Consider the following 25,924-nt stretch of genomic DNA (forward strand, 5'->3'; position numbering starts at 1 on the left):
AGTGTTATTGTCACCAGAAAATCAATAAGTAATTATGGGTCATGAGAGACGGTGTTACAAAGAACATTCTGTGGCATCTCGATAGCGGGCGTGAGCGGGCTTCTAATAACTTTCCGTAGCTTAAGTGATTGACTCAATAGATACAGACTCATTCAGAATCTATCATCATCATTAATACACCCTCACATATAATCCATAAAACTGTGTCACAAAGTGCGTGAGTGTACGAACTGGGTGACCCAACAACAATACCGCGCGAGTGAAAGTTGAAACCAGACCACGGAGCCATCATACATCATCACAAAGGTCAGTGTCTGGCATTCTGTTCCATCGCCCCCACCCCTATATCCGACCTCCTCATCTTCCTCAAAATAATTACAGTCCACTTAAAAAGCTCTACCAATGACTCAAGTGGTATAGTATAAAACTTAAATCCATTAGAATATATATTATATATTGTGAAACAATAATGGGGTTATTTGTTTGTAAAACACTAATTTCTTTCTTATAATATTGTGAATTATCAGTTAAGTATGCCTTTTTGAAATAAAAAAATTTAAATATATGTCGTGTCTTTTAGTATAAATAGATCTTTTTGTATAACAGTGATTGCTTTCTTTTTTTAGAAGACACTCTAAAAAACAGTATGATGTATCTAAATTTAAACACAGTCACACATTATTCATCAGTAGGTATGTAGTACGCATAAATCTTTGAAATGAAAAGTTTAGAATACCTCTTTAAATACGAATGAAGCCAAAGGAAAATGAAAATTACGGTGGGATAAAGGAAAAGCGTGACATTCTACTTGGATCAAAGCGATAAATTCATCAGGATTTGGTTCGGAAAATTTATTCTTAAGCAATCTTCAGATAATCATTTCTCCTGATGTCTGCAACCTTTGAAATCAATAATTAGGTACACGCTGTACCTAAATCATCATCGGCTGGGTTCAATTCACTAAACAAGGTAAAAGCTCTTTCATCCTTTTAATTATTTCACTTAGTTGTAGCGCTAATTATTTATAATATATATACATATGTAACCAATTTATCAATCAAGTGGTTATGTAAACAAGAATACAACATGATGTGATAGAACCTGCGAAATGGTAGAAATTTAGATCGGTGAGTAGTTAAGTAATTGAAAATCATTTATAGTGGTTCCACCATGGCTCCCACATCCTGAAGCGGGCACCCAGGCCAGGGTCTATGGCGGCCCTCTACCTCTCACTAAGATTAAGGGCAGTGTGATTTTCTGCATTAGTATTCCCCAAGTGGTTTCCACGGAACCCCATGGTTAATGGTATTCCGTGTATTTTTAGCGATTTTTAAATACATCTAGTTAATTTATTGAGTTGTCAGCACTCAGCGTATTATGGAGCACTGATCGCGACTTTCTTTTGTGGTACCAATGTAGCATGGAACCCTTCGCCATATTGGATAAAAAGCCATTTTGTAAGTCGAAGTCAGGAAACACACTTAAAATAATAATTATAAAATAAAATTTTACGCGCGAATTAGCATTTAATTATATCAATAATCATATTATATCGCACAGTTTTATATTTTTAAATGTCAATAATCACTTAAGAAAATTGCTCCGCAGGCGACTTTTTTTACTATAAGAGCAAATTTGTGGTGTGTGTTTTTCTCACTTAACTGGTCGACACGCCGGGCCCTTTCTAAGCCCGGACCCCCAGTCTAGAGCCCTGTCAGCCCCCCCTTGTGGGGGCCATGGGTTCCACTCATAATACCTAATATATACACATAGTGCGACAAGTTTAACGTGAAGCGAGGCCGTTTCGAGAACTACAATACTGACATAAATTGCAGAGCCACGACGGCGGCCATGGCACTTCAACTTATCATTTTCGCACTGTAGTAGCCACATCTAAAATATTTTTTTCCTATATGATTATAATTAAGTCATTACGATCAGCCATGGTCGATCCACTGCTAGAGAAAGACTTCTTCTAGTTTCCTCCACTCTTCACGGTTCCTAGTTATTCTATGTAACGCACATCTACCGAAATTTATCAGTTCATCTATCCACCTTGTTTTAAGGCATTCTAGTGATCGTTTAATGCCTCTTGGGTACCACTGTCTGGTGGCATTTATCCAGCAGTTATCCAATTTTTATATTCCTAACAAAAGAAATAAATACTAGTATATAATAAATTTAAACTATTTTTATGGCACATTTATTGACTAGAAATTTAAAAAAAATATATATTTAAATGATTTGGTTATCTATGTATATCATTATTGAATAATACACACTACTTACGTGAATAATATCTGCATGAGAAAACATTAAAGTCAGATATTATTATATATTGAAAAATTATTATGCATATCAGGAATTGTTGCCGATAGCTCATTTCGGTTATTAAGGTCAGCAGGATAATAAAATTTTATTTGACTTAAAATTGCGTGAAGAAATGATTTCAAAAATTCTTTTTATTCCTCTGCTGAATATTGATTACATACTGATAAAATAAAATACCATCTTTTACTAATATTAAAACCATTTTTATACTACAAAGAAAATTCTTTAATATGCTTCGTGAGATTTTGAAAAATGGATATTAATTCAAAAAAGATTTATTCACGCTAAATATATGAAGTCCGGAACATTCTTTGACCACAATTCTTACTTAGCCCATAACAATTTTTCTTCGATAACAATTTGTTGTTCTTCGCCGAGCAGATAATTTAATTAAAATTAAATTGTATGAAATTTTATTAAAATTAATATTCAAGATACATTGTTCATGTAATAAATTTAAAGTATCCTTTTAAAATTGCTAGAAATGTAGGTACAATAATTATTCTGTCCTTTTGAATGTTGACACCAGATGAAGGTCTCCCATGGGAGACCACCTTAAAGGGACTGACCGAACAATCGACTGTCCCAAAACCACAGCCTACTTCCACCCGGAAAGTTGGAAGCGCCGCAGCCTGCGTCCATCCTTTGCAGCGCTCGTGACCCTCAGCCAGAAACAGCCTACCTCCATTGGATAACTTTAAATTCGTTCACGTTCCCCGCCAAAATTCAAAGAGATGCAAAGCTACCAAAAACGGCCACATGAGATAGCGCCGCCACTCTAGACAATCCGGCGGTAAAACAGAGAGGTTCGCAACAGACAGACCAACAACAGCGCCATAACGTCGCGTATCCCACAATTTGATGCGCGCGCAATGCTCTCTCGAGCCTCGAACAGCCAACATCATTATCCTGGCCAAAAAAAGGTCCGAGTCTTAGTCCGAATCGACCATCCCGCGTGAGTACCAGAAAAACAAGCCGCCATTACTCCAGCTTCCAGCCAGAAAAACCGCGTCGGCAGCCCGACAAAATGCAAGCATCTCCAGCCAGTAACGCCACGTCTACAATCCGCCTAATCGACAATACCCTGCAAATAACTACGATATGATAAACTTCTGCCAATCGATAATGTGCGTTTCAATACCATCCCGCATCTGGCCTGCTAGTGATACGGCCTTCACCATTCTCTTGACCGAGAAAAGCCGGTATCAATGTAGAATTATTATAGATTATTATGTAATGATCTATTAGGATTGTGACGATGTATACGCCTATTGATCGTATTATTCGTAAAAGGGTTTTTTCATGGACGCTTAAACTATTCACAATTTGCTTGTTATATTTTTTATTGTGATCCTTGACTTAATAAGTAGGTGACAAAATTTTTACCTACGTTATTGTATTAATTTATTATATCTTAAGTTAGAATTATTGTATCGTTGCCAGTGTGTATTTACCTTTTGGTGAGTGCACATAGTTCCTGAAGATGCTGAAAGGCTAAACCTGGGTTGCAAAAAACGACTCAAATGTAATTATTATAATAGTACAAAAAATCTATTAGAATTTAAAAAGACAGTGTTTTTCATTTTAGTGAAACGAAAGCCCAGGTATAAGCTACCATTTCTCTTATATTATGTAAAATTATTGGATCGTTTTTGTCATAATCTATAAATACATAGTATATATTATTTAGAGATTATGTAAAAACAATTCAATAATTTGACATAATATAATAGAAATGGTACTTAATTTAAAACTTGGTAAAAAATAGTCTTTTTATTTAGCAGGGCAGTATTAATATAAAACAAACCGTTTACCTACATGAGAATGGTCGCAATTTCATTTCAATTTCATCAAACATATTTTTTTTTAATATACATAATAAATGTCGAAGAATTATGGGCGAAGAATATTGCTACCGCCAAATTATATATTATTATTGGTTAAATTTTACTCTATCAGTGTTATTAATATAAATCTTTTTATTCATTATTTTTATCTTTGAATTACGAAGGCTCATAGCAACCGTGTAATGAGCTTAAAAAAAACAGATGTTTGCGACGGATACTGGGTATGCAGTAGTATGACTTAAGGAGTAACGAGGAGATAAGAGAACGCATCAAGCAGCCTCTCATCACGCTGAGAGTGAAGAGTTGACGAGGCGACATTGGACCTGGCTCGACCACGTGTTGCGGATGCCTGAAGAGAACTTCAACCTAGCTTGCCTGTTCTTTAAGCCGATCGGATTCCGGCGACCCGAAAGGCCGCTAAATACTATATATAGAGTCTATGAAGCAAGAAGACGAGCGTCATGGATTCTTGGAGGTGTCACATGGTGTCTATAATATGATCCAACTAAGGGGCGGATGTGGCTGAAGAAGAAGATTTTAATCAAACCAATTTTTAGAATAATTTTGTTAATATTAAGTAATTAGTTGTAACTTGAGAGTGTGCCAATAAAATATAATATATTTTCAGAATTATATATGTTCAATAATTTGAATGGTACATTCTTAAAATCTTGTGAATTATTCGTTGAATAAAACAAATAGTTAATTAAAATTATTAGCAAGTTCAAGTAAGTTACAACAGAAAATATTGGAGTGATCCGTGACGTCGGTTAGAAATTACTTTAATACTTTAATTTAGAAAACAAAAACCGATCGCCTACCGTAACTCAATTTGGAGAGCGCTTATGAGCACGTATTAAAAAAGCGAATAGTTAAAATTTGTCGCAATTAAGTGTGGCAGTCGTATCATCGCGGTAATGCACAGGGCGCGATACCCAAGAGACGCAGGTTTGATTCCTGCCGGGTGTCTTACTTTTTTCAAATTTTTTTTTCTAATGAGTGTTTTCAGAATTATGTATGTTCAATAATAATTAGAATAGTACATTCTTAAAATCTTGTAAATTATTCGTTGAATAAATGAAACAGGTAATTAAAATACTTAGGTAGCAATACTGATTAAAGCATTCATAAAAATATAAACTAGTGTTATCTAAATACAAAATTAAGCGACTATCTTCAAAGTTCACCAATTTGTTTCACTTGTTAATAGAAGCAACAGGTTTTAAGGCGTAATTATTCGCTCACTGTTTTGGGTTAATCGGATTAGATACTTGCTATCCGAATTTTCTTGGCGAAAGTAATTTTGTTAGCTGAATCCAGAAGAGTATGAAAAAACAAACAATTTAGTTAATTAACTACGTTGGCGGAACTCATTACGTTACTTGATACCGTTTAATCAAACATAATGACTTAGTAGAGAATCGATAAATTATTCAGTAAGACTATTAGTAAATTTGACCTATTTTGTAGCATTATTCATTGTTTTAATTGATTACTGAACCAAACTTCCATACAACTCATTTGGGCACCTGAATATCACCTTTAAAAGTGACCAACCTATCTATTTAAGTGTAAAGTATTCAACCAATTTTTTTACCAGTACGCCAAGACCACAAAATTAACAAATTAATAAAGAAGCAGTTAACAGTACTTGTTGCGATGTGAGAGAGATCGCCAAGTGGACAACCCACTGGAGAAATGTCATCATACAGAGTTATATCCAAGAGGCACTGAGACTCGCCAGATTGACGAACTCATAAAGTATGTGGGAACAAAGAACTAGGGATCGTGGAGAGTGGAAGGAGCTAAGAGATGCTTGTACTTAGCAGTGATTCGACCCCGGTTTATAAAGATTATTTTTTCACAAATTCCGGCAGGGTGAGTGAGATTTGAATATTTCCCATCAAGAGCTTTGCCAATTAAGGTGACTATTCTTGAAGCTGTTCTAAAATACTTTAGGTATCGATGAGATAGGGGTGATGAGATGATAAAAGCAGCGGTATTGTAGATGGATGTAGATCCTTATTATGTTGATGCAGGGTACAGAGAGTTACAATGCTATGAAGTGAACGCCGTGAGATAGGTGCTCAGGGCCCCGATTTCCTAACTATCGACTTGTGTGGCACCAGACGACATGACGTAATTGTGACGTCAGTCAATCCACGCTCGAGGCATGCCGCCCGCGCGCAGTGCTCACCGTAGATAATTATTACGATGAAACACCTATATGTGTATGGTGACAATGAATAGCGCCGCTGTCTGAGTAGCGTGATTTTCTCGAGTGCTATTATCACTCCGGAAGTACGTCACAATGATGTCATATGACGTCATGTCGACCGGGAAGCTTGCACTCGCAAGTTCTAACATAGGGCCCCAGATCGAGCTGCAAACTGATAGTGACGACTACCGATCTACTGTTAAGCAGATGACTCTGTCGAGTGACGGACTCGATATGAATGGTGAGTTATGGATCGTCCTTGCTATTTATTCAAATGCAGTCCATACATTACAAGAGATATTGTCGCAATTAAATAAATTATAATAGACACTATTGATCTAGGTTATGATTGAGGAAATACTGACGATCGCTTCCGCCACTTGGTTTTGTTTTGACAACAAAACATAAATATTGAAGTGTGTTACCCCTTGCTATAATACTAATATATATTGTTACCAAATATCATAATGCCTAAATCCCCCATCAACAATCCTCCAATTGACAGAATTGAGAATATAATGATAATATTATTGTAACTGTAAATGAGTCAAGGCTAAACGATGGTCGATGATGCACAGCGAAACAAACAAAAAGTACGTTACCGTTATCTGTTTCTAGGCAAACGAGGGATCGAGGGTAGGTACGGTCAGTCCAGTCGGCTACCTACCCCCGTTGAGCCCTTACGTCGCCTCCAAATACGATTCGCTACCTTTTTCGCGCCATAGCGCGCCTTTACAAATGTTATTAACAATTAATTGTTTATCGTCAAGCGAAATATACTTACTTAATGTCCCTGAATCGGTGTTTTTAATAAGTGGAAAAGTGTAAATCAACACCCTCCGCAAACCCATACCTATCAATATATATAATTATCGCTTTTCACTCTCTTGACTCTCGTAGGTCACTTTTGCTTTTGACAATTTTTTTCCTGCTATCACGACGGATGCTTTTCAATCCTGACGTCCTGAAGAATTTTTATTTATATGCACTTATCAATTACCTACATAGTCTCAGACATGACCTATTATCGGTCAGAATCATTTCCTCGTGTCAAGCTTATCAGGCAACATTAGCGAGGGTTCCAGACTAAGTCAATGCGCTCCTCAGATATACCTAAATATTTTCAGTGATATTGTTATATATATTTTGTTGTTGAAATTTTATTTTATTATGTATTAGTATGTTCATATTTTTGTTTTTCTTCTTTCATGTGAGAGTAATATTTGCTATATATTAATAAATAAATACATATCATACAATTAGCACCCGTTGAAAAATAATAGTTTCTTACAAACCTTTCGTTTCGATTTGGCCATTCTTTTATCCCTGGAGTTCTCTGCCTCTCCAGGAGGACGCTCTCCCCAGACTGCGATGGCGATCCTCGTATACGTGAAGACCAGCACAGCCAATGGAACCACGAATTGCAAGGCCATCAGAGCCATGGAGTAGTAGTACGATTGTTCAGGCAGAGGCCACTCCTCGCGACAGATGCTCCTGAAAAAAAGATTTTAATATTACTATTTTGAAGATTTCATTATTCAGAATGGTAACATATAAATAATTACAAGATAAAAAGAACTTTTTATACACAATGTTTTTAAAATTTCTGTTGAATGTCTTGATAATAAGTAAATAAAAAAAACAAACAAATATAGAATACTGAAATGTCATTTTGACATTTCATTTTGATTTCCATAGTAACGCTCGTATATATTAATAATTTAGTTACTAGGACCACCTCTTAGCAACCAATAATAGTCTTTCACTTTTTACGAATTTTTCTGAAATAACTTTCCATACAAAACAGAATTAACTGAAAATGAATTCAATTCTGCTTAAAGATGGCTAAAAGTATTAAAAGAATGCATTGGCATCGTGTTCTGATATATTCTAAAAATTTAAATGTCTAGCTAGTTGGGAAGTTAGTTAAAAATCGATTGCAAGATTTATACTGGACAAACAACCACCGGACAAACAAGAATACGAGCTAATAAAAACGTTGTAAAATATCAGAAAATACCCCTTACGATTTTAATTATATATTATGATAAACACATTATACTCATATATTACAATTACATTCACAATATTACGGTTTGTACGTATTATTCATGATTATAGCGGAAAAAATTGTGTGTTTGTTTTTTCCATACATAATAATAATATATAACGTTAATTATTCGTATTATTTACCTTTATGCGAAAAGCTGGGAAAGAAAATGAAGGTACTTACCTATCCTTAAACAGACATTATGAGGTTTTCTTTGAAGATATTTCGCTGAATTTATTAAGGTAATATATAAACAATTTGCAAAACTTTTTACCTTTGTTCTCATTCAACATAATATATTATAAGGTATTCAATTAATGTTTTCTTTTATTAGTGACAGGTAAATTACTTTTACAACATTAGAATAAATAATTACAAGATAAAAAGAACTTTTTATATACAACGTTTTTAAATTTACTGTTGAATCATAATATAAACTTGACTTGATTAGCTTAAACGATCAAAAAAATTTGTACTTAATAGAAATAATACTGAAATGTCATATTGATTTCCATAGTAACGCACGTATATATTATTAATTTAGTTGCTAGGACCCCAGACCCCCAGCAACCAATAATGGTGTCGAAATAACATTTCATACAAAACAGAATTAACTGACAATAAATTCAATCCTACTTAAAGATGGCTAAACGTTTTAAAAAATGCATTGGCATCGTGTTCTGATATATTCTAAATGTTTCAAATGTCTAGCTAGTCGGGAAGTTAGTTAAAGATTGATTGCAAGATTTGTACCAGACAAATAAGAAAAACGTTGTAATAACATCAATAATTAAAAAGAACGATTCAATTAAAACTGTTATTTCAAAATATTACTTTTCCATTTTTGTCTCATTCCGCTCTAAAACATCACATTTTGGCCTCGACAAAGTGAATGTTATCTTCACATGGATAATTTTTAATCATACGCCCTACATGTTGGTCTGTATATATTACATTTTGAAAATCTGACTTTAAGCAATTCACCAAATTAGAATCCGGGACATACAAACCAGTTAGAGTATATTACGTTTTATAACTTTGCACTTTTTTGCACTCTTTACTATACTGATATGCATCTTTGCCTGATTACCTCGCATACAATTAGATTAAATGATATTAAATTGTATTAATATATGTAGTAATAAATAAATAAATAGATAATAATATATAATAATATGTTTGGCAACGTCTATTATATTGCGAACTCCTGTCTGCTTCCTAACGCATTCGTTTCTCTTACGGTCCTTTTGCGTGATGCCCAACATACACCTCTCCATGCCTCGCTGTGCGACTCTTAGCCTTTGGACATTTCTCGTGTTGAGGGTCCACGTCTCGCAGCCATACGTGAGCACGAGTAGCACATATTGGTCGAATACCCTACGCTTAAGACACAATGGTAGGTCACTCTTGAAGATACTATTCAGACGTCCGAAAGCACTCCATCCCAGCTTTGTTATTTGAGCAATTGCATCGTGCATGCTTCCGTCTATGGACATCTGCTCTCCGAGATAGACGTAGCTGCTGACTTAGGTGCCATTAATACAGATAATTGCAGGGTCCGAAAAACAGTTCCTCATCACTTTTGTCTTTGAGACATCTTTAGGCCGACCGTTTGACTGACATCCGCGAGTTCTTACATTCTACCTTGGAAGTCTTTCAGGTCTTGTGAAAGTATGCTCTCAATAGCTCTCTCTCGCAATCTGACAGCTGAAATGGAGATGGGCGGGGCACATTGCTCGCCGAAAGGACGGCCGCTGGACAAATGCCGTCGTTCAGTGGTATCCAAGTGGCACGAAACGACCACAGGGTCGCCCTAAAAGCCGCTGGATTGACGAACTGGTAAAGTTCGGCGGAAATACGTGGCAGCAAATGACACAGGTCCGAGAGAGTTGGAAGAAGCTTGGGGAGGCCTTCATCTAGCAGTGGATTCACCCCGGCTGATGATGATGATATAATATGTAAAAAAAAAATTTGATTATATTACATCATTTTCATCCTAGAGCCGGAGTGCAAAGTGATGTATCGTATACTCTATCTTTGGGGATGGGTGTATTTCTACTAAGCCACTGCTGTTGGTTTGTATAACAAAATTGAACCAAATCCTACAATAATAATGTCGTACAAGTATTAAAGTCAATAGCACTCTACATAAAGGGTTATTTAAAGTGAAGTAAGTCTCTGACCGTTTATCATTCTATGACCAACTGAAATGGAATTGAGGGCTCAAGTATCATATAGGTATATCATTATACACTGGCATCATGGGTACAGCAAGAGCGGTTTGCAGTTGTAGTGGTATTGTTTATCAGTATTTAAACCGGCATTGTAGCAATCAATTCCAATATACCCACAAATCGTGTACAGTGCCACTACAAAATAATTGACGTATATTATGCAGGTTGACAATTACAATTTTAGAGCATCTTCATCTTAAATGATGACGTTTACAATAATACAATTTTTGTGGTTTTAATAATATATTTGATATGATTATGAAATATTTATTTATAATATGAGAAAATACAGGGTATCATGATGGCCATATACATATTTCAAGTCTAAAGATTTCCCAAATTCTTAATTTTTGATGGTTAAACGGTACCTATGTTCTTAAGCCCTAACGCCAAGAAAACAAGTGATTTTAGTGTGATAGAAATTGAATCAATCAACTTTTAGTAAAAACATAATAAATTCGATTTTTTTTCAATTCAATTTCAATAAATCCTCCACTTATGATAAAAATATAGAAATTTAAGGTGCAACATTTTTTTATTGTGTCTATTAGGAAATATCCGATTACGAAAAATTTGCATAGAGATTTCTGATAAAACTATCAAATAAAGGGTCCACTATAAGACCGGTGAATGTATCGGAAGTGAGATGGAATAGGAAACAGGCAGGGTCTGTTGACTCCAAAATGAATTGGTGCGTGAATGAAATGAGCTCTGGTTTTATTATCTCCTACCAAATAAATATCAATTTAATTATTACAGATAAGTGTACAGATTATAATTTAGCTGAGTGAAATCACGATTATGCGTTTTGATAGATTTACGAAATCGATCAGGCAAAGCTGAACGATAACCTTACGGTTAAATAATTGATAGCTGACTGACTGACATATTGATTTCATGTACTGAGTGTTTTTATAGTGATTCGATACAATAGAAAATGCTACTATCACTACTTGAATATTTTGATAATCATGCTTTATTGTGTAACGCATGATTTTCATAAAGTATAAACAATTGATTTCAATTTGAACAATTATGCACTTTTTAATAATTGGGCAAGATTGATTTTCATAAAAACAACTTTTGTGCATATCATGATAAACTTACTTAGCATTATTTATTAGTTTGTAATATTATTGATTAATTGAATTATTTTATAGTTTTGCTACATTAGCTTTCTATTGAAATTGATTGACTCACATAAATCGCTTGTTTTGCAATTTTAACAATATTATGTTGCAAGATACATTGTAATTAGGTATAAATTAATGGTTTCCTGCCAAGTCATGTGGATGGTAGAGTATTTACCCTACAAATGTAAGGTAAGTGATTTTGAGATATGCATTTGAAGGTGTATAGTTGCAAAAACTACAGATGTCGAGAAATAAATCAATGTATTTTTAATTTTTAAGAAGGTACACATTCTTGTCAATTTAGTAGTTGGTATTCATGTGCTCACAAAAAAAAAATAATAAGAAAGTCGTCGTTCAAGTCCAAAATTACCACTTCAAAAAATGATGATTATCCATAGATCAAGAACAAGCCCATTCAAGAACAAATGCTTCGAAGTTGTCACTGTAAAATTTGTTTGTCAAAATAATTCACCTAATACAAGATTATTCTGCTATACATTAACCAAATTAAGAGAATCAGCAACCATTATGGAATAACAATCTTAACTAAATGTAATTAAATACTTGTCTATTATCAATAACTTTGTCTTTTGATGTCATCTAATGAAATTAATTTTGAACAAAGTTTCTGCAGCGAGTAAAATATGAAATATATCACAAACACATAGCTTTAGTATACAGTTTAGTATTTTCGTAATTTTTGTATATTCCAAAATATATGAAAATATTACATGTATTTGCATTTATATCATAATTGAAGAAATTCATTAGATACTATTAGTAATGATATGGGCTCAAATTTTAAAGCCGCGTATTCACTATGTTCGTGAACCAGTAGCGTTCCGCAAATATATAATCGCTCAAATGGAGACGTGCTTTGCAAACACGGTCGCAATGTTTATCTGAACGTTAAGCCAACATTTTGTCTGAATTGGTGGCAAGTGTTGATTACATATTCATTAATTATTTGGTAGAAGATTATAAAAGGCTTCCTGGTTTTTGGATAGTCGATTAAAAAAAATCAGGGATGAAGATGTACTACTATTTGATCAAATAAAATATCAAGCATTAAGTGCGCATTACAGAAAATTAAAGCTACTGTTTGACTGCTATATCAACTTAAGATAATCTGGCTTTAGCTTTAAGATTTTAAGCCACTAGTGATAGTTATACCAGCTTGCAATATTTGTTTAAAATTTCAAAACACGCAATCAGGATTTTTGTTCCTGAAGTTTGCATTGAAAGAAAAAATACAGGTATGCATATGGTTCCATAATACCAGATGTTTTCGATATATTTCGTTGTGAGGTAATTCTTTTTCTTCCGACCACTCCATTACGAATTGGTACAGTCTGTTACATGAACACTGCATGTACTGGTTTACTGGCATCTACGAACGCACTTTGTTCGCCTTTGTGTTCACGAAAAAACCGACAGCGCTCAGAATGCATTCTGTGGTTCGCGAACTGTACCCGCTCGAAGCACGGAAACGTATTCATACTTTAAATACATTATCAGAAATTCAAAATCATATGTCTTTTTTTGAAATTAGTGTCTTCTGCCAGAACAGTGACGATATATGTCTAAATGAGGGATTATTATATCTCATTTAAGACGTTCTGAAAATGAGAAATAAAGGTATCATAATATTATTATACAAATTTCAATTTCAAATTTGTTTTACATAACATAGTGAACATAACGAATTTCATATTTAAAACTTATACATGACATAAAAATAACGAAAATATATTTATGTTAAGAAGAGTAAAATGATATACTTAAAAAAAACAACGTCCATATAAACTCATCGTCATGCAAGTGGAATATATTATTAATATCCGAAGAAATTTAATTCAACACAGTTATTGCTCTCAACGACAAACAGTGAATAGTCCTGATTTCTAATATTAATGGTACACAGTCAATACTCTCAATAATAGAAGAGCTATTATTTACACAGCGTATAAGTTGTAAAAAATATGTATCGAATAATAGATTGCTTATAAATTTTAGACTACATCATGTGAGCTTATCTAAGGGGTCGTATGCATGAGATTCCCAAATACTTTATAGGCTAAATACTGCTCATTTGTATGCATGAGTGCAAATTTAATCTGTTGGTTAGCGACGTCACGATGTGACGTCATAATGTGTCATGGCGTCCATATAATGGCAAACTTATATTCATTCCCCGATCATTACTTTAAAATTTTGAAATTGTAAATGTGTCAGAAAGTGTGTGAACGTTACCATATAAATTTAATAATCATAAATGAATAATTATTATGAACTTTAAATAATTTATCACTTTATTTTATAATTCTACTGTATGAAAGGATACAGTATTCCCGGTAAAAATTTCCATTTGATGGCAATACATAGTTATATTATGACTAACTTCACTTCAATCACTTATATTATGAGATCTCAAAACGGAATAAGAAATGACAGAAATGAAAATGTATCTAGTTTAGAATGTAATGTAATGATCTCTGTATAATATTATACAGATACAGTAGGTAGCATCTTTGCGGTCGTTTAGCTGAGGTATTTTATCGTAATCTTACGTAAATCTATCTTATCCTACTATCTATCTATCTATCTACCATCCTACTATCTAGATTATAGACTATGGATCAAAATTATACGTATTTTGTAAACAGCACGACTAAGAACTATTTTTAAAGTTCGCAAATGTTTTACAGTCTACAAAATGAACGAAGGCGTCAAGCAAACGTTTGTTGTAATGAATGCATTATTAAAATAACAGATGAAGCAGCCATTTTGAATTACGTGTGACGTCAGATTACTTACGTCACAAACAGTGCTATACGCTATATAGTGGAACATCGGTTAAATAGCTTATAAAGAATTTGAGAATCTCATACGTACGGCCCTAAGTCAGTTAAGTCAGTCAGATAGAGCCATGGATTTAACCACACAGCTTCAACTATATATAAAAATATATTCAGAATTTAACATGAGGCGTCCACAATTCAATATAATATGGAAATCACGACGTATTTGTGTATCGATCGGTTGGTTTTAAGGACAGTTTTTCTTATCGCCATGTTTTATTTCAAATGAGGACAATATTATGCTCATTTTTATTAGCCAATTAACCATATTTTGAAATGAATATTAATAAAATAAAATTTTATCGATTAATGGTAGTACAATAATAAAATTAGTTTAGTCCTAATTAGTCCATATTGTATGCAATTATCTAGGTAAGTATTTTTGTTAGATTTAAACCATACTATGTGGATTTATTTTTATATATCGATTTTTAATTTGGGTGAACACAGTAATTGGCATTACTAACGGTATATTAGTTTTTCACTTTGTAGGGGAAAACGAATGATGCTCTCGATTTCTTATATGTCAGGGACACACATCAAGTGAACGTTAGTTGTACGAGAAAAAATACAATATGTGGTCAAATAAAAAACTCTTATTAGTTTTAAATTACACGGGGAAAGTACGCCCAAGATAAAGATAGTTGGATAAACTTTTCGAAGTAATTCAGGATTTATTTGATAGTAAGTAATTTATTATCATTACCATCATCATCATCACCATTTTTTTCAGTCTCTGTTTCTTCACTGTCACGTACATCAACCGAATTTTATAAGTTCGTCTATCCAGCGGGCTTTAGAGTGTCCCTATGGTCGTTTAGTTTTAGTACACCTCAAGTACCACTATATAAGGGTATGTGTTCAGTAGTCATCCACTTGCCGAGAAAAATGGGCATTATTTTACCATTTCATACGCTTAGCGACCCTTATGAAATCGCGTAATCTTGTCTGCATTTTTTAATGTTTTTCCGCATTATGCTCAATATGCACCTTTCCATGCCACGTTGGGCTATTCGTCATTTTATTTGTATGTATTTCATCCGTATGAACATACTTTTGAAGGTACAATTCAGGCGCCCATATGCACTCCATGCCAGTTTGGTTTTGCGAGCAATCTTACATACACACTAGTGAATCCAATCCCGAGCCAAAATCTTGAACCCGGGATTTCGGGATTACGATTTGACGATCCCGGGATCCTGGGACTGGTCCCGGGATTGGCATTTTTTTCAATAGTTAATATAAAATTTTTATGTATACAAATAAATAACGTTGATAAGATCGGTCAAAAATAAATTTAGTATAATTCGTACTATTTAAGACAGTTATTGTTAATATTGTGTACGTTCAATCTTGAAAATACATAAGTTTAATGGAGTAAATAATATTGTAATATTTATAAATAATAATAATGTGAAAGTAAAACAGTTTAATTTATTTATGAAAAGATAACAAATACAAGTTCAATTAAAATTAAAAAAATGACAAATGCATTAAAAAACATGGTGAAAAAATAAAATGAATTGGCAACACATGGGTAATAAATCAAACTTCATTCAAACTCAGTTTATTTCTAATGTATTTGTATGTTATTAAAAGTATATTTTCTGTTATATTTTCGTTTTTATTTTATTTTCCATATTTTCCATAAAAAAACTCAATCCCGAAAGTTTTGGGATTATGTTTACCAATCCCGGGATTCATAGGTATCGAAAATAGTTCGGAATCCAGGGATTGGAATCCGTAATACACAATATTATACATATTATTGTGTTATACTAGATAGACGTGGTTGTTGGCTCGCTTGATGTATGTGCTATTTATGAAAATAGATTTTGGTTCAGTAAAGAAATTTAGTATAAGACGAAACAAATATCGTAGAACATTCTTTATATATTGTAGTGAATACCAAAACCAAGTGATAAGCTTATTTTATAAATCAGTTGGATTAAGCTACTCTTATTATACATATTCGCATTTATAGTGATATTGAAAAAAATGGTTGATTACAAGTAAAGTTTTAGTTGAAGTATGCAGTTAATTATAATATTCCACCATTTATGCCTTAAATTTTCTTTATGGACAGAATTATATATTTTATATAGTGTTCGTGTGTTGTTTTGTTGTTTAGTATTTGGTGAGGTATTTGGAGGTCAAATTCATAATTACATTATCTGCAGAGAGCTTATTTTTCAACATTATATATTATAAGGACGTATTTCAATTGATTTTAGGTCAGGAGGTTAGGATTTAAGGTCTTAACGACAGTAAAGAAAACAAGAGGTACGTAGGTATTATTAAAATATATTATAAATTTATCTTAAATATACACAATATTATATTTTAGATTGCATGTAACAAAGAGTATATAATTATGTATGTATTTTATTTGTCATGAAAACATACGTGCATAATATTATATTATACTTACTTATATTAACTTTTGTTTAACTCACTGTAAGCATTTGAGAAATTTCACCAACCGCGCTTTTGTTATGCTATGAAATTTAATTAGTCGCTTGTACATTCAAAATTCACATTCGCATAAAACAATTTTCTTACTCCTTCCTACACATTATCTTATTTACGTCATATTAATTTCATTAGATACCACGTTGCCGCTTATCGGCTTAACAAAAAAGTAAGCCTCGATTAAATGTAATTTTATCGTAAAATACGTTTATTGCCAGAATATGTAGAAATGAAATGTGGAGTTTTCCTATTTTATAAACGAAATATTTTTTGACATGACACATACAGTCGAACTTCGAATTAGGTAGCATTTTTTCCTTATTATTTAGGTCAACCAACAGGATAAATCACAGAGAATACGTATACTTATGATATTGAATATAATAATATACGATGGGCCCCAATGACAGGCCGATACAAAAATTATAATGAATCAAATTTAATTATATCAAATTTTAGGTAAAGCTGTAATGAATTTAATTGGAGAATTATTGAAAATCGTTAAAAAAGAACACATATTTGTAATAATCATAAGAAAAATGCAAACATTCAAATTATAAAGAAATCACGTAATACTAAGCATTATATGTAACTATTTAGGATTACATCAATTTTCCGGCGTTGGCTTGTCGTTGCCGTCTGGACGCTAGGACAACTGGGTGATTACCATCTTGGGGCCGGTAAAGATGAATGAAATACATACGTTTATAATTGATACAAGTAATCAATATAAGATAAATGGAAGTAGGGAATCAAATCCCGAGCCAAAATTCTGATCCCGGGATTTTGGGATTACAATTTGACAATCCCGGTATTGGCATTTTTTTCCATTGTTAATATAAAATTTTTATATTTACAAATAACATAAAATCGGTAAAAACAAAGCTAGTATAAGAGCTAATTTAAGACATTTATTGTTAATATTGTATATCTACGTTCAATTTTGGAAATACATAAGTTTAATGGAGTAAATATTATTGTAATATAAATATTAATGTGAATTTAATATGAGATTGCTGTTTCTGATAGTAAAGACTTATGAATGGGTTAGCGAGATTTAAAAAAGTAAAGCAAATAGTCATGGTGTACTTATCGCCTTTCCGCTTCATAAATTATAATAAGTCAGCCAAATATGAAACTGACGTAAAACGGTGGAATTACTTTGTTCAAAGTGCGAAGCATTGTTGTTTTCCAATCATTCTCATTTTTATTAACTTATGTGAAAAAATAAAATGAATCGGCAACTTATACATGGGTATAAATCAAACTTCATTCAAACTCAGTTTAACTTCAGTTTAAACTCAGTTTAACTTCAATTAGTTATTTGTTATTAAAAGTGTTTTTCCTGTTATATTTTCGTTTTTATTTTATTTTCCATAAAAATTGATAAAAAAATTAATCTCGAAAGTTTTGGGATTATGTTTATCAATCCCGGGATTCATAGGTATCGAAAATAGCTCGGGATCCCGGGATTGGGATCCCTAAATGGAAGTATAAATAATACGGAGGAAAAGAAGAATATTATTGTCGATAAATTAAAAGATAAATGTAAACTTCATTAGAACCCAGCTGATCTTCGGTATTTAAATATGCAATCTAACAACCACAAATGATTTCATAAATTATATAAAATTCTACAGTATGTTTTTTTAGGTCAATAGTTATTTCAGTAGACTACTAGTGTTACCTACAACCGTAATATCTATCGTGTAAAATTTAATATTATTTATAATATTATAATTTTTATAAAATGCAATTCTACCACGTAAATGCTAACTCAAATAATTTATCAACTACGTTTCGGCAATATATTAGGAAAGTACTTAAAGAATAATAGAAATAATTTTCACTGTGGTTAACTTCCGTTAGCAACAGAAAACTTTTTATTATTAGTATAAAGGTTGCTGTCACATAATATGATTATCAAGCTTTTACTTTTTATAAGCGGAAAAGCATTATTCTTAATTTTATATTCACATTAAAGGAATGACAATATAAAGGAAATAATTTTACATACTAATACATCATGTTTCTCACAAGATGATTTACGATTTGGTATATTAAAGGTTATACTTATATGCAAGGCTTTGGGGAAAACGCGAAACTTGGGGTAATCGATATTTTTCACCCCTCCCACGGAAAAAGACAAATTGCCAGTTCATGGTATTCAATATCATTTATTTAGAGACAAAAGCTTATCGCGATTTCGCACCAGTAAATTTCGTTATTATTTCCGAAAATACGTGCAATCCAAGGCCCACTATAGTTACGAAACTGTAAACTACGATGGTAGTGTTAGTTATTGTTAATACTTTGGATGCAGTTTGTGGAAATCGATGATTGTTACATATAGAAATAAATAGTAATAATTTTAATGAAATATAAAATCGAAAACCTTCGTTTATTGCGAACAGGTTACCGCATTTCATTTGAAATACACCGATAACTATCAATACCATAGTAATTTGCAATTCAGTGCCACTTTCGTGAGTATATTTTGTTGGTCTTTACTCAATGCTTTATAAAGTTTTTAATACTGTTTCAGTAGGTTCCATTTTCTAAACTCACATAGTTAAAAAATCAAATCATAATACTTAGGCGCCTCTCGTGGTGCAGTGAGTAAGGTGCTGGCCTTCCACATCCGGGAACTTCCTAATATATATAGAAGTTCCTAATATATTTATGTGATATTCTCAAAGCCTGGATTTGTGATTGTTCAAAAATTACTAACAATCACCTTGTATGAAAAAGCAAGGACATGATTGTTAGTAATATTATATAAAACCATCGCACTATTTTTAATTTCTAGTAAAGGGTTATCAAATACGATATAATTATATATACTGATATTTATTTTATCTTGTTAACTGTCAATTCATGGTGGAACTGCATTGTATTGTTGTTTTTATTTAATAAAACGCATTTTTTTTGTTTATAGTACTTATTCTACTTTTAATCGATAAATTAGGACCGGTTTAGTCCACCTCAGAGGGACATTGAAAATGTGATTAAAAGTGGAATAAGTACTTACTACAAAAAAATGCGTTTTATTAAATTAAAACGACAATATATATACTGAACTTTTTTTACAATGAGTTGATTGTATCACGAGCTATACTGCCCTTCTTAGGAAGAAGGCAGTAACTCGCCAAATTTGTGAAATTGAGTTATGAATGCCATCCATTAGGTAATTTTGAAAGTTATATATTATGTTTAAAACCACAGTTTAAACCACAGTGTAAACCACAGTTTTTTATTAATTCACAGTACTAAAGTTTGAGAAAAAACACATTATGTCATTTATCTCGAAAGTGTGTGAGTGTCAGTTACTGCCTTCTTCCTAAGAAGGGCATGCCATATAATATGGCACGTTGCACTATCTTGTTAGAACCACATATCGTTCAGATCAAAATCATCTAATTCGTGTCGGAAAAAAATCAATAATCTTGTTTCTGTAGCGTTCTGAATTGACAGTAACTGTCAAAAAGATACGTTCCAATTACACATCCAGAGCATAAAGCACATCAATATGTTAATTTTTGTTGATTAAAAGTGTTTCAATAATAGCATGTAGATTTTCATTACTTAAAAAGCAACAATTGTGCTTATTTACGAATCCATTTAACCAAAAATGGACTTTTTCACTGAAGAAGATTTTTTATAAAATAATGGGTCTGTTCAAGTCCTGAACAAAAACGATGCATAAGTGCGAGTGAGAAAGTATTCGGTACCTTTATAATCTCTGCGACACGCGCTAGAGTAAGATAAAATGTTTACAGATCTGGGAGATGGTTTGCTACGATGTAGCCGGCAAATCTTAGCTTATTGCATAACTAAGCGTCGGTAACCGTGTTGCTAAAATGCTATTTTTTGTGTTAAACATAAAGTCAGTGTTACATAATATTTTTAATTAATTAAGTTGAAAATATGGTTCTGTGTTGTATTAAAATATGGTAGCCGTACTGATAAACAAGAAGATGGTATTACGTTTCATTGGTAAGTTGATACATGTTCGTGATAATTTATTTGTATATTGTTATATATTTTAATATCAGTGACCTAGTGTTTCTTTAAAACAGCTTAAATTATGGATATCTTTACCTAATGGTTGCATTTTGACCGCTTAAAAATACTATATAACGTAAAAAAAATAGAAAATTATATTTTAATTTTGAGCGTCTAGTGCGAGCACTTTGGGCGAGCACTAGCGAAATGGTCTATGGTCTCGAACATTTGTAGACGAATGCGTTCGCTCGTCCACAAACTAAACGCACGGCACGCGGCTTCATTTAGCAATGCAACGGGTGGCGTCTAGATGTATCTATAGTCTATTTAAAGTTGGTCTAAAGCCCAATCAGCAAAATTTTGACACACTTAATGATCATTCGGTTTAAGTTCGTATGTTAATTTATTTTATACGTCTTCAAATGTAAATCTTTATGAAGAATATACCATGTAGTGACATAAGAAAGTCCAAGTTCTTAAGAACAACATGTAATTGATTATTTTAGATTTTTATCCACACTTTGATTCACAACGACGACCTTTTTTTCAAACAATTTATTTCATTAAAAGACAGCATGTTGAAAAATCCCTTTTCTTTACTCTATATCTACGAAACGCGTCTATATATTCATTTCTGGTTTAAAACATCATCTTAAAGGTCGCATTAGTGCATCAGAAAGCCAGAAGACGAAACTTATAAAATTATTATTTATTATAAATTGCTCTCAACGCAGAACATATCATTAAGATAATAAATTAAAAGACAATATTTAAGATGAAAATTTTGAAACAAATTTTGAATTATTAAGTACATAATGACGGTCGGGTCATAAATGCAAGAAATACAAAACTGCTGAGTTTCCTCATATATTACCAGTATTGATTGCTCGCTTAGTTTATGTGACAAACTTTAATACATATTATTATTATGATTATACAGATGTGACTACAAAATAACGTTTTTTTAAGTGTTTAACGTTTATCTCATAATATTACTCCACACTTAAGAATAATGCCTTTTTACCCAGAAGGAAGGAAGTGATTTTAGAGGTTAAAAGTTATGTTCTTTTGGCTTAGTAATATTTATATATTATTTAGTGGTTCAACATATGATGTAGTTAATATAAAACTATTTGCAACATTTTAAAAGTTTGAAGTTAATACAACAAAAGAACGCGTGCCTTTTCTACTCTACAAAGGATCCCTTTGAAAGCATTTGGTAACAATATACTCATTGTTTCCCTGGAATACACTTTGATCTAAACGTCTAAGTAAGTAAAGGACAAAAGATAATGCATCTACTAGTAGGTACTACAGTAGTTGTACCGGGAACCGTTTTTCAGAGTACCTACTGGGACAACTGTAGGTACGCCAGCACAAGCGGGCGTCGCACTGATGAATGAAATAACATTCATTAATGAAATACATAGATGTTCGTTACGGGTTGATTCAGAAAGTAGACGACGAAGTTGAATAAGTTTCTATCTACAACTTAGTAGTTTTAATTTATTTTGCTCCTAGCATTTTTTTTATAGCGGATTGAGAATAATTATTATGCCCAATGCTTTAGATAAAAATAAAAGAACTCTATTATCATTGCAACTTAAACATAATATGCACGATTAAATCATTTTTTACGTGTTTAAATGCACACAACGTATTTATTAAAATTAAATAGCATATAAGTATTAATTATTCGCAGAGTAAATCACTGCTGGTTTGCTTTTGGCCGCCTAAATAATGTCTTCAAAAGTGACCTCCCACTGTGCCTAAAGCGTAAAGTATTCAACCAGTGTGTGCTTTCCGTAATCACATATGCGTGTGAAACATGGACTTTAAGTAAAAGAGATATTCAGAAACTTAGAGTAACATATCGTGATATGGAGAGGTGCATGCTGGTCACAACATGAAAGGACAAAAAGAAGAATGAGTGGATAAGGGTTTGCAATATAATATTGTTCGCTAAAAAAGGCCTTAAATGTAAATGGGCTGGACATATAAATTGCTCGAAGAAGGGATAACCGTTAGACAAATTTAGTCATCCAGTGGTACACATGAGGTACAAAACGTCCGCAAGGTAGACCTAGAGGCCGCTGGATCGATGAAATGATAAAGTTCTGCGGAAGTACGTGGCAACGCACAGGACCCAGAAAAGTGGAATCAGCTTGGAGAGGCCTTCATCCAGTAGTGGACAGATACAGGCTGATGATGATGATAAGTATTAAATATATGTTTTTAAAATACCAATAATTCACAAACATCTATTTATTTTCGAATTTCATTCGATTGCGTAACGCTCAGTTGTCCCAGCGCCGAATCTTCCTAGACCCATTTTCCAGTGTAGTGTAATTATCTCGAACGAGGAGCACAACACCCTCAGAGGTTGTGAAGCTCCTTTTAGAGAACCATAAATTATGTTAATAATATTAATAAAAGATATCTAATCACCTACAAAGTATACGAGAACATTGTTATCAAAATCTATCGTTCTCCACGAACTAAATAAAATTGTTGATAAATAGAAAAAAGCTGCTGATGGCTTAATTCATATAAAAAATTGAACAACTTTCCTGGTTTTTAATTAAAAAAAATATTTAGTATTTTAAAATACGCTTACATGTAAGGCTATCAGTTTCAAAGTCAGTAACCAATGTCAATTTTAACTTTTTTTTTTACATTTTTCTTGATTCTGATTCTGTAAATAATTTTCCATAACAATATCAAATCCAACTCCATTCATTAATTAAATTAAATTAAATCAGACCGGCCGACATTTTTAAATTTTGTATAACTAATTTTAAACATATTTAAAAAAAAATTAATGACATTAAGAACATTTTATTTCGCTATTCGCTTTTCCTAATTTTTTACCAACGTGTTTACAAAAGGAAAATATTTTATTTGCATTCCAAAATATACTTGATGGTTCTTTGCAATTTCCAAACGGCAGAATATGGTGGTTACTAACTTTATAACTAAGAGTTACATAAAATTCGTGTTTTTGCTGTCAAAAGTTGGTAAGTCAATAATTTAGGTATTTAAAGTTAACGTGGATTATGTGTCCACATAATATACGTATAATGTATGCTAGATAATATTAGCCTAAAATCGTATACAAGGTCGTCCAATATATAGAACATGCACATAAAGCACAAATAAGTTAGCATTATGCCTGATTTTAGAGGGCATGTGAAACTTTACATTGCGTAGGTTTTAAAAGTAAATCATGAATATTTAGGTTGTGTCAAAAGCAAAATTTAGTATCCAATAAACAATGTTTTTTCATTATATTATGGCTTTAATTGAATGAAAAAATAAGGCTTTATGAATAAGTGATTTATGTAAAATTGAACCATTTTGGACGATGATAGGTTTTGTAAAAATTGAATTTTGAAAATAAATTATTTTTCTCCATTTAGAGTGGTTATGGAAGTGAATAAATATTTGTCGTGTAGGTATTGAAATAGAGAATGATTTGGCATTTAAAATTGAATAAAAATGGTTGTTCGGTTAGGTTAGGTTTTGAAACTAAACCGCTTATATTTTATAAATGATGTTTGTTTCAATATTTTATACAATTATCACAGTAAGCCTAATTTATTTCCGTCTTCGTGTATTATTTCATTCGTTTTAGTGCGGTATATTATAATAAAAAAAGAAACTGGGTGAAGTGTTTATGCCCATTTTAGTTTTCATGTTCAGTGAAAACAGTATCAATATAAAGAATAGTCACCCCATAATTACTATCGAAAATTAGTACAGAGTTCCAAGAACGTAAACAAATAATTATTTTTGTGAGAAATATTAGGAGCAGAGTTTGAACAATGTAATGTAATCAAAACACGAAAATATGGAAAGGCGTCTGAAAAATTCAAACATTATTTGTCAATGTGTATTTGGATTCATAACATGAATCTAATATGTTAAGCAAATGGCTAATATCCATATATCGTAAAAAAAATGTTAGAGACCTCTTTAGGAGATAGCAAAGATTCAAACCAGGTTGTAGAGCTAATGACAAAATTATAATATATAATATTACTCAGTTTTGAAACAATATTTGCAATAAGTAAAGTGATTAGGATACTACTCGTATAATAGGTTAATTCCTACAGACTTAAAATCTATTTAAGGACAATAAAATGGTTTTTAGCCTGAAACATTGCGTAAATAATAAATCATAAATTATTCAATAAATGTCGTAGAATTAATAAAGACTTTGTTTTAAACCGATACTTTTTTTGTTTAACATTTTGTCATCTTTTTAATATCAGTATTATAGAATGATATTTTCAAACATCTTCGTTAAAATAAGTTTAAATGTTATACCAGTATGAAAAGTTGTAAGAAGTCTGTGGTTAAATACTGATCGACATTATAAGATTCTGCAAGATACACACAGATCTAATAAGTTGAAAGCTAATGAAAGTTTTACAAGAAAGCTTCGAGAGAACGAGGATCCAATGAAAACATTAGTTCACTATCATAGTTATGAATAAATTTGACTTAAACAATCAAATGAATTCAGTTATTTTAATCGTATATTACAATGTATGTAAGTTTATAAAAGTGATTTTAATACTACATATTATATACTGCTATATACTGCTATACGTTAGTGTAGTTTATCAAAATTCAAACCAATCTGTCCTTAGTCTGGTCACACATAGAAACTCGTCTTGACTGCAATACTTCGAATTTGTCGATGTGATTTTGTTGTTATTCACAAACACGTGTAACTTAATGTAGCCGCATATAGCATCAGTGGGACAT

The 25,924-nt window shown here is 32.2% G+C and overlaps 1 protein-coding gene across 1 annotated transcript in view; it reads right to left on the reverse strand.

Moving 5' to 3' along the window:
* LOC147078890 (RYamide receptor-like) overlaps positions 1-25,924 on the reverse strand; it is a 206,290-nt gene that overhangs the window by 91,529 nt on the left and 88,837 nt on the right. Inside the window, exon 2 of the mRNA XM_085955336.1 lies at positions 7,692-7,890. Coding sequence (XP_085811462.1) covers positions 7,692-7,890 — 199 coding nt within the window. The remainder of the gene's footprint in view (positions 1-7,691; positions 7,891-25,924) is intronic.

The sequence above is a fragment of the Rhyacophila brunnea genome, unplaced genomic scaffold (assembly GCF_057557595.1).
Source record: "Rhyacophila brunnea isolate RB1 unplaced genomic scaffold, BYU_Rbru_1.0 scaffold_10, whole genome shotgun sequence".
Taxonomy (NCBI): Eukaryota; Metazoa; Arthropoda; class Insecta; order Trichoptera; family Rhyacophilidae; genus Rhyacophila; species Rhyacophila brunnea.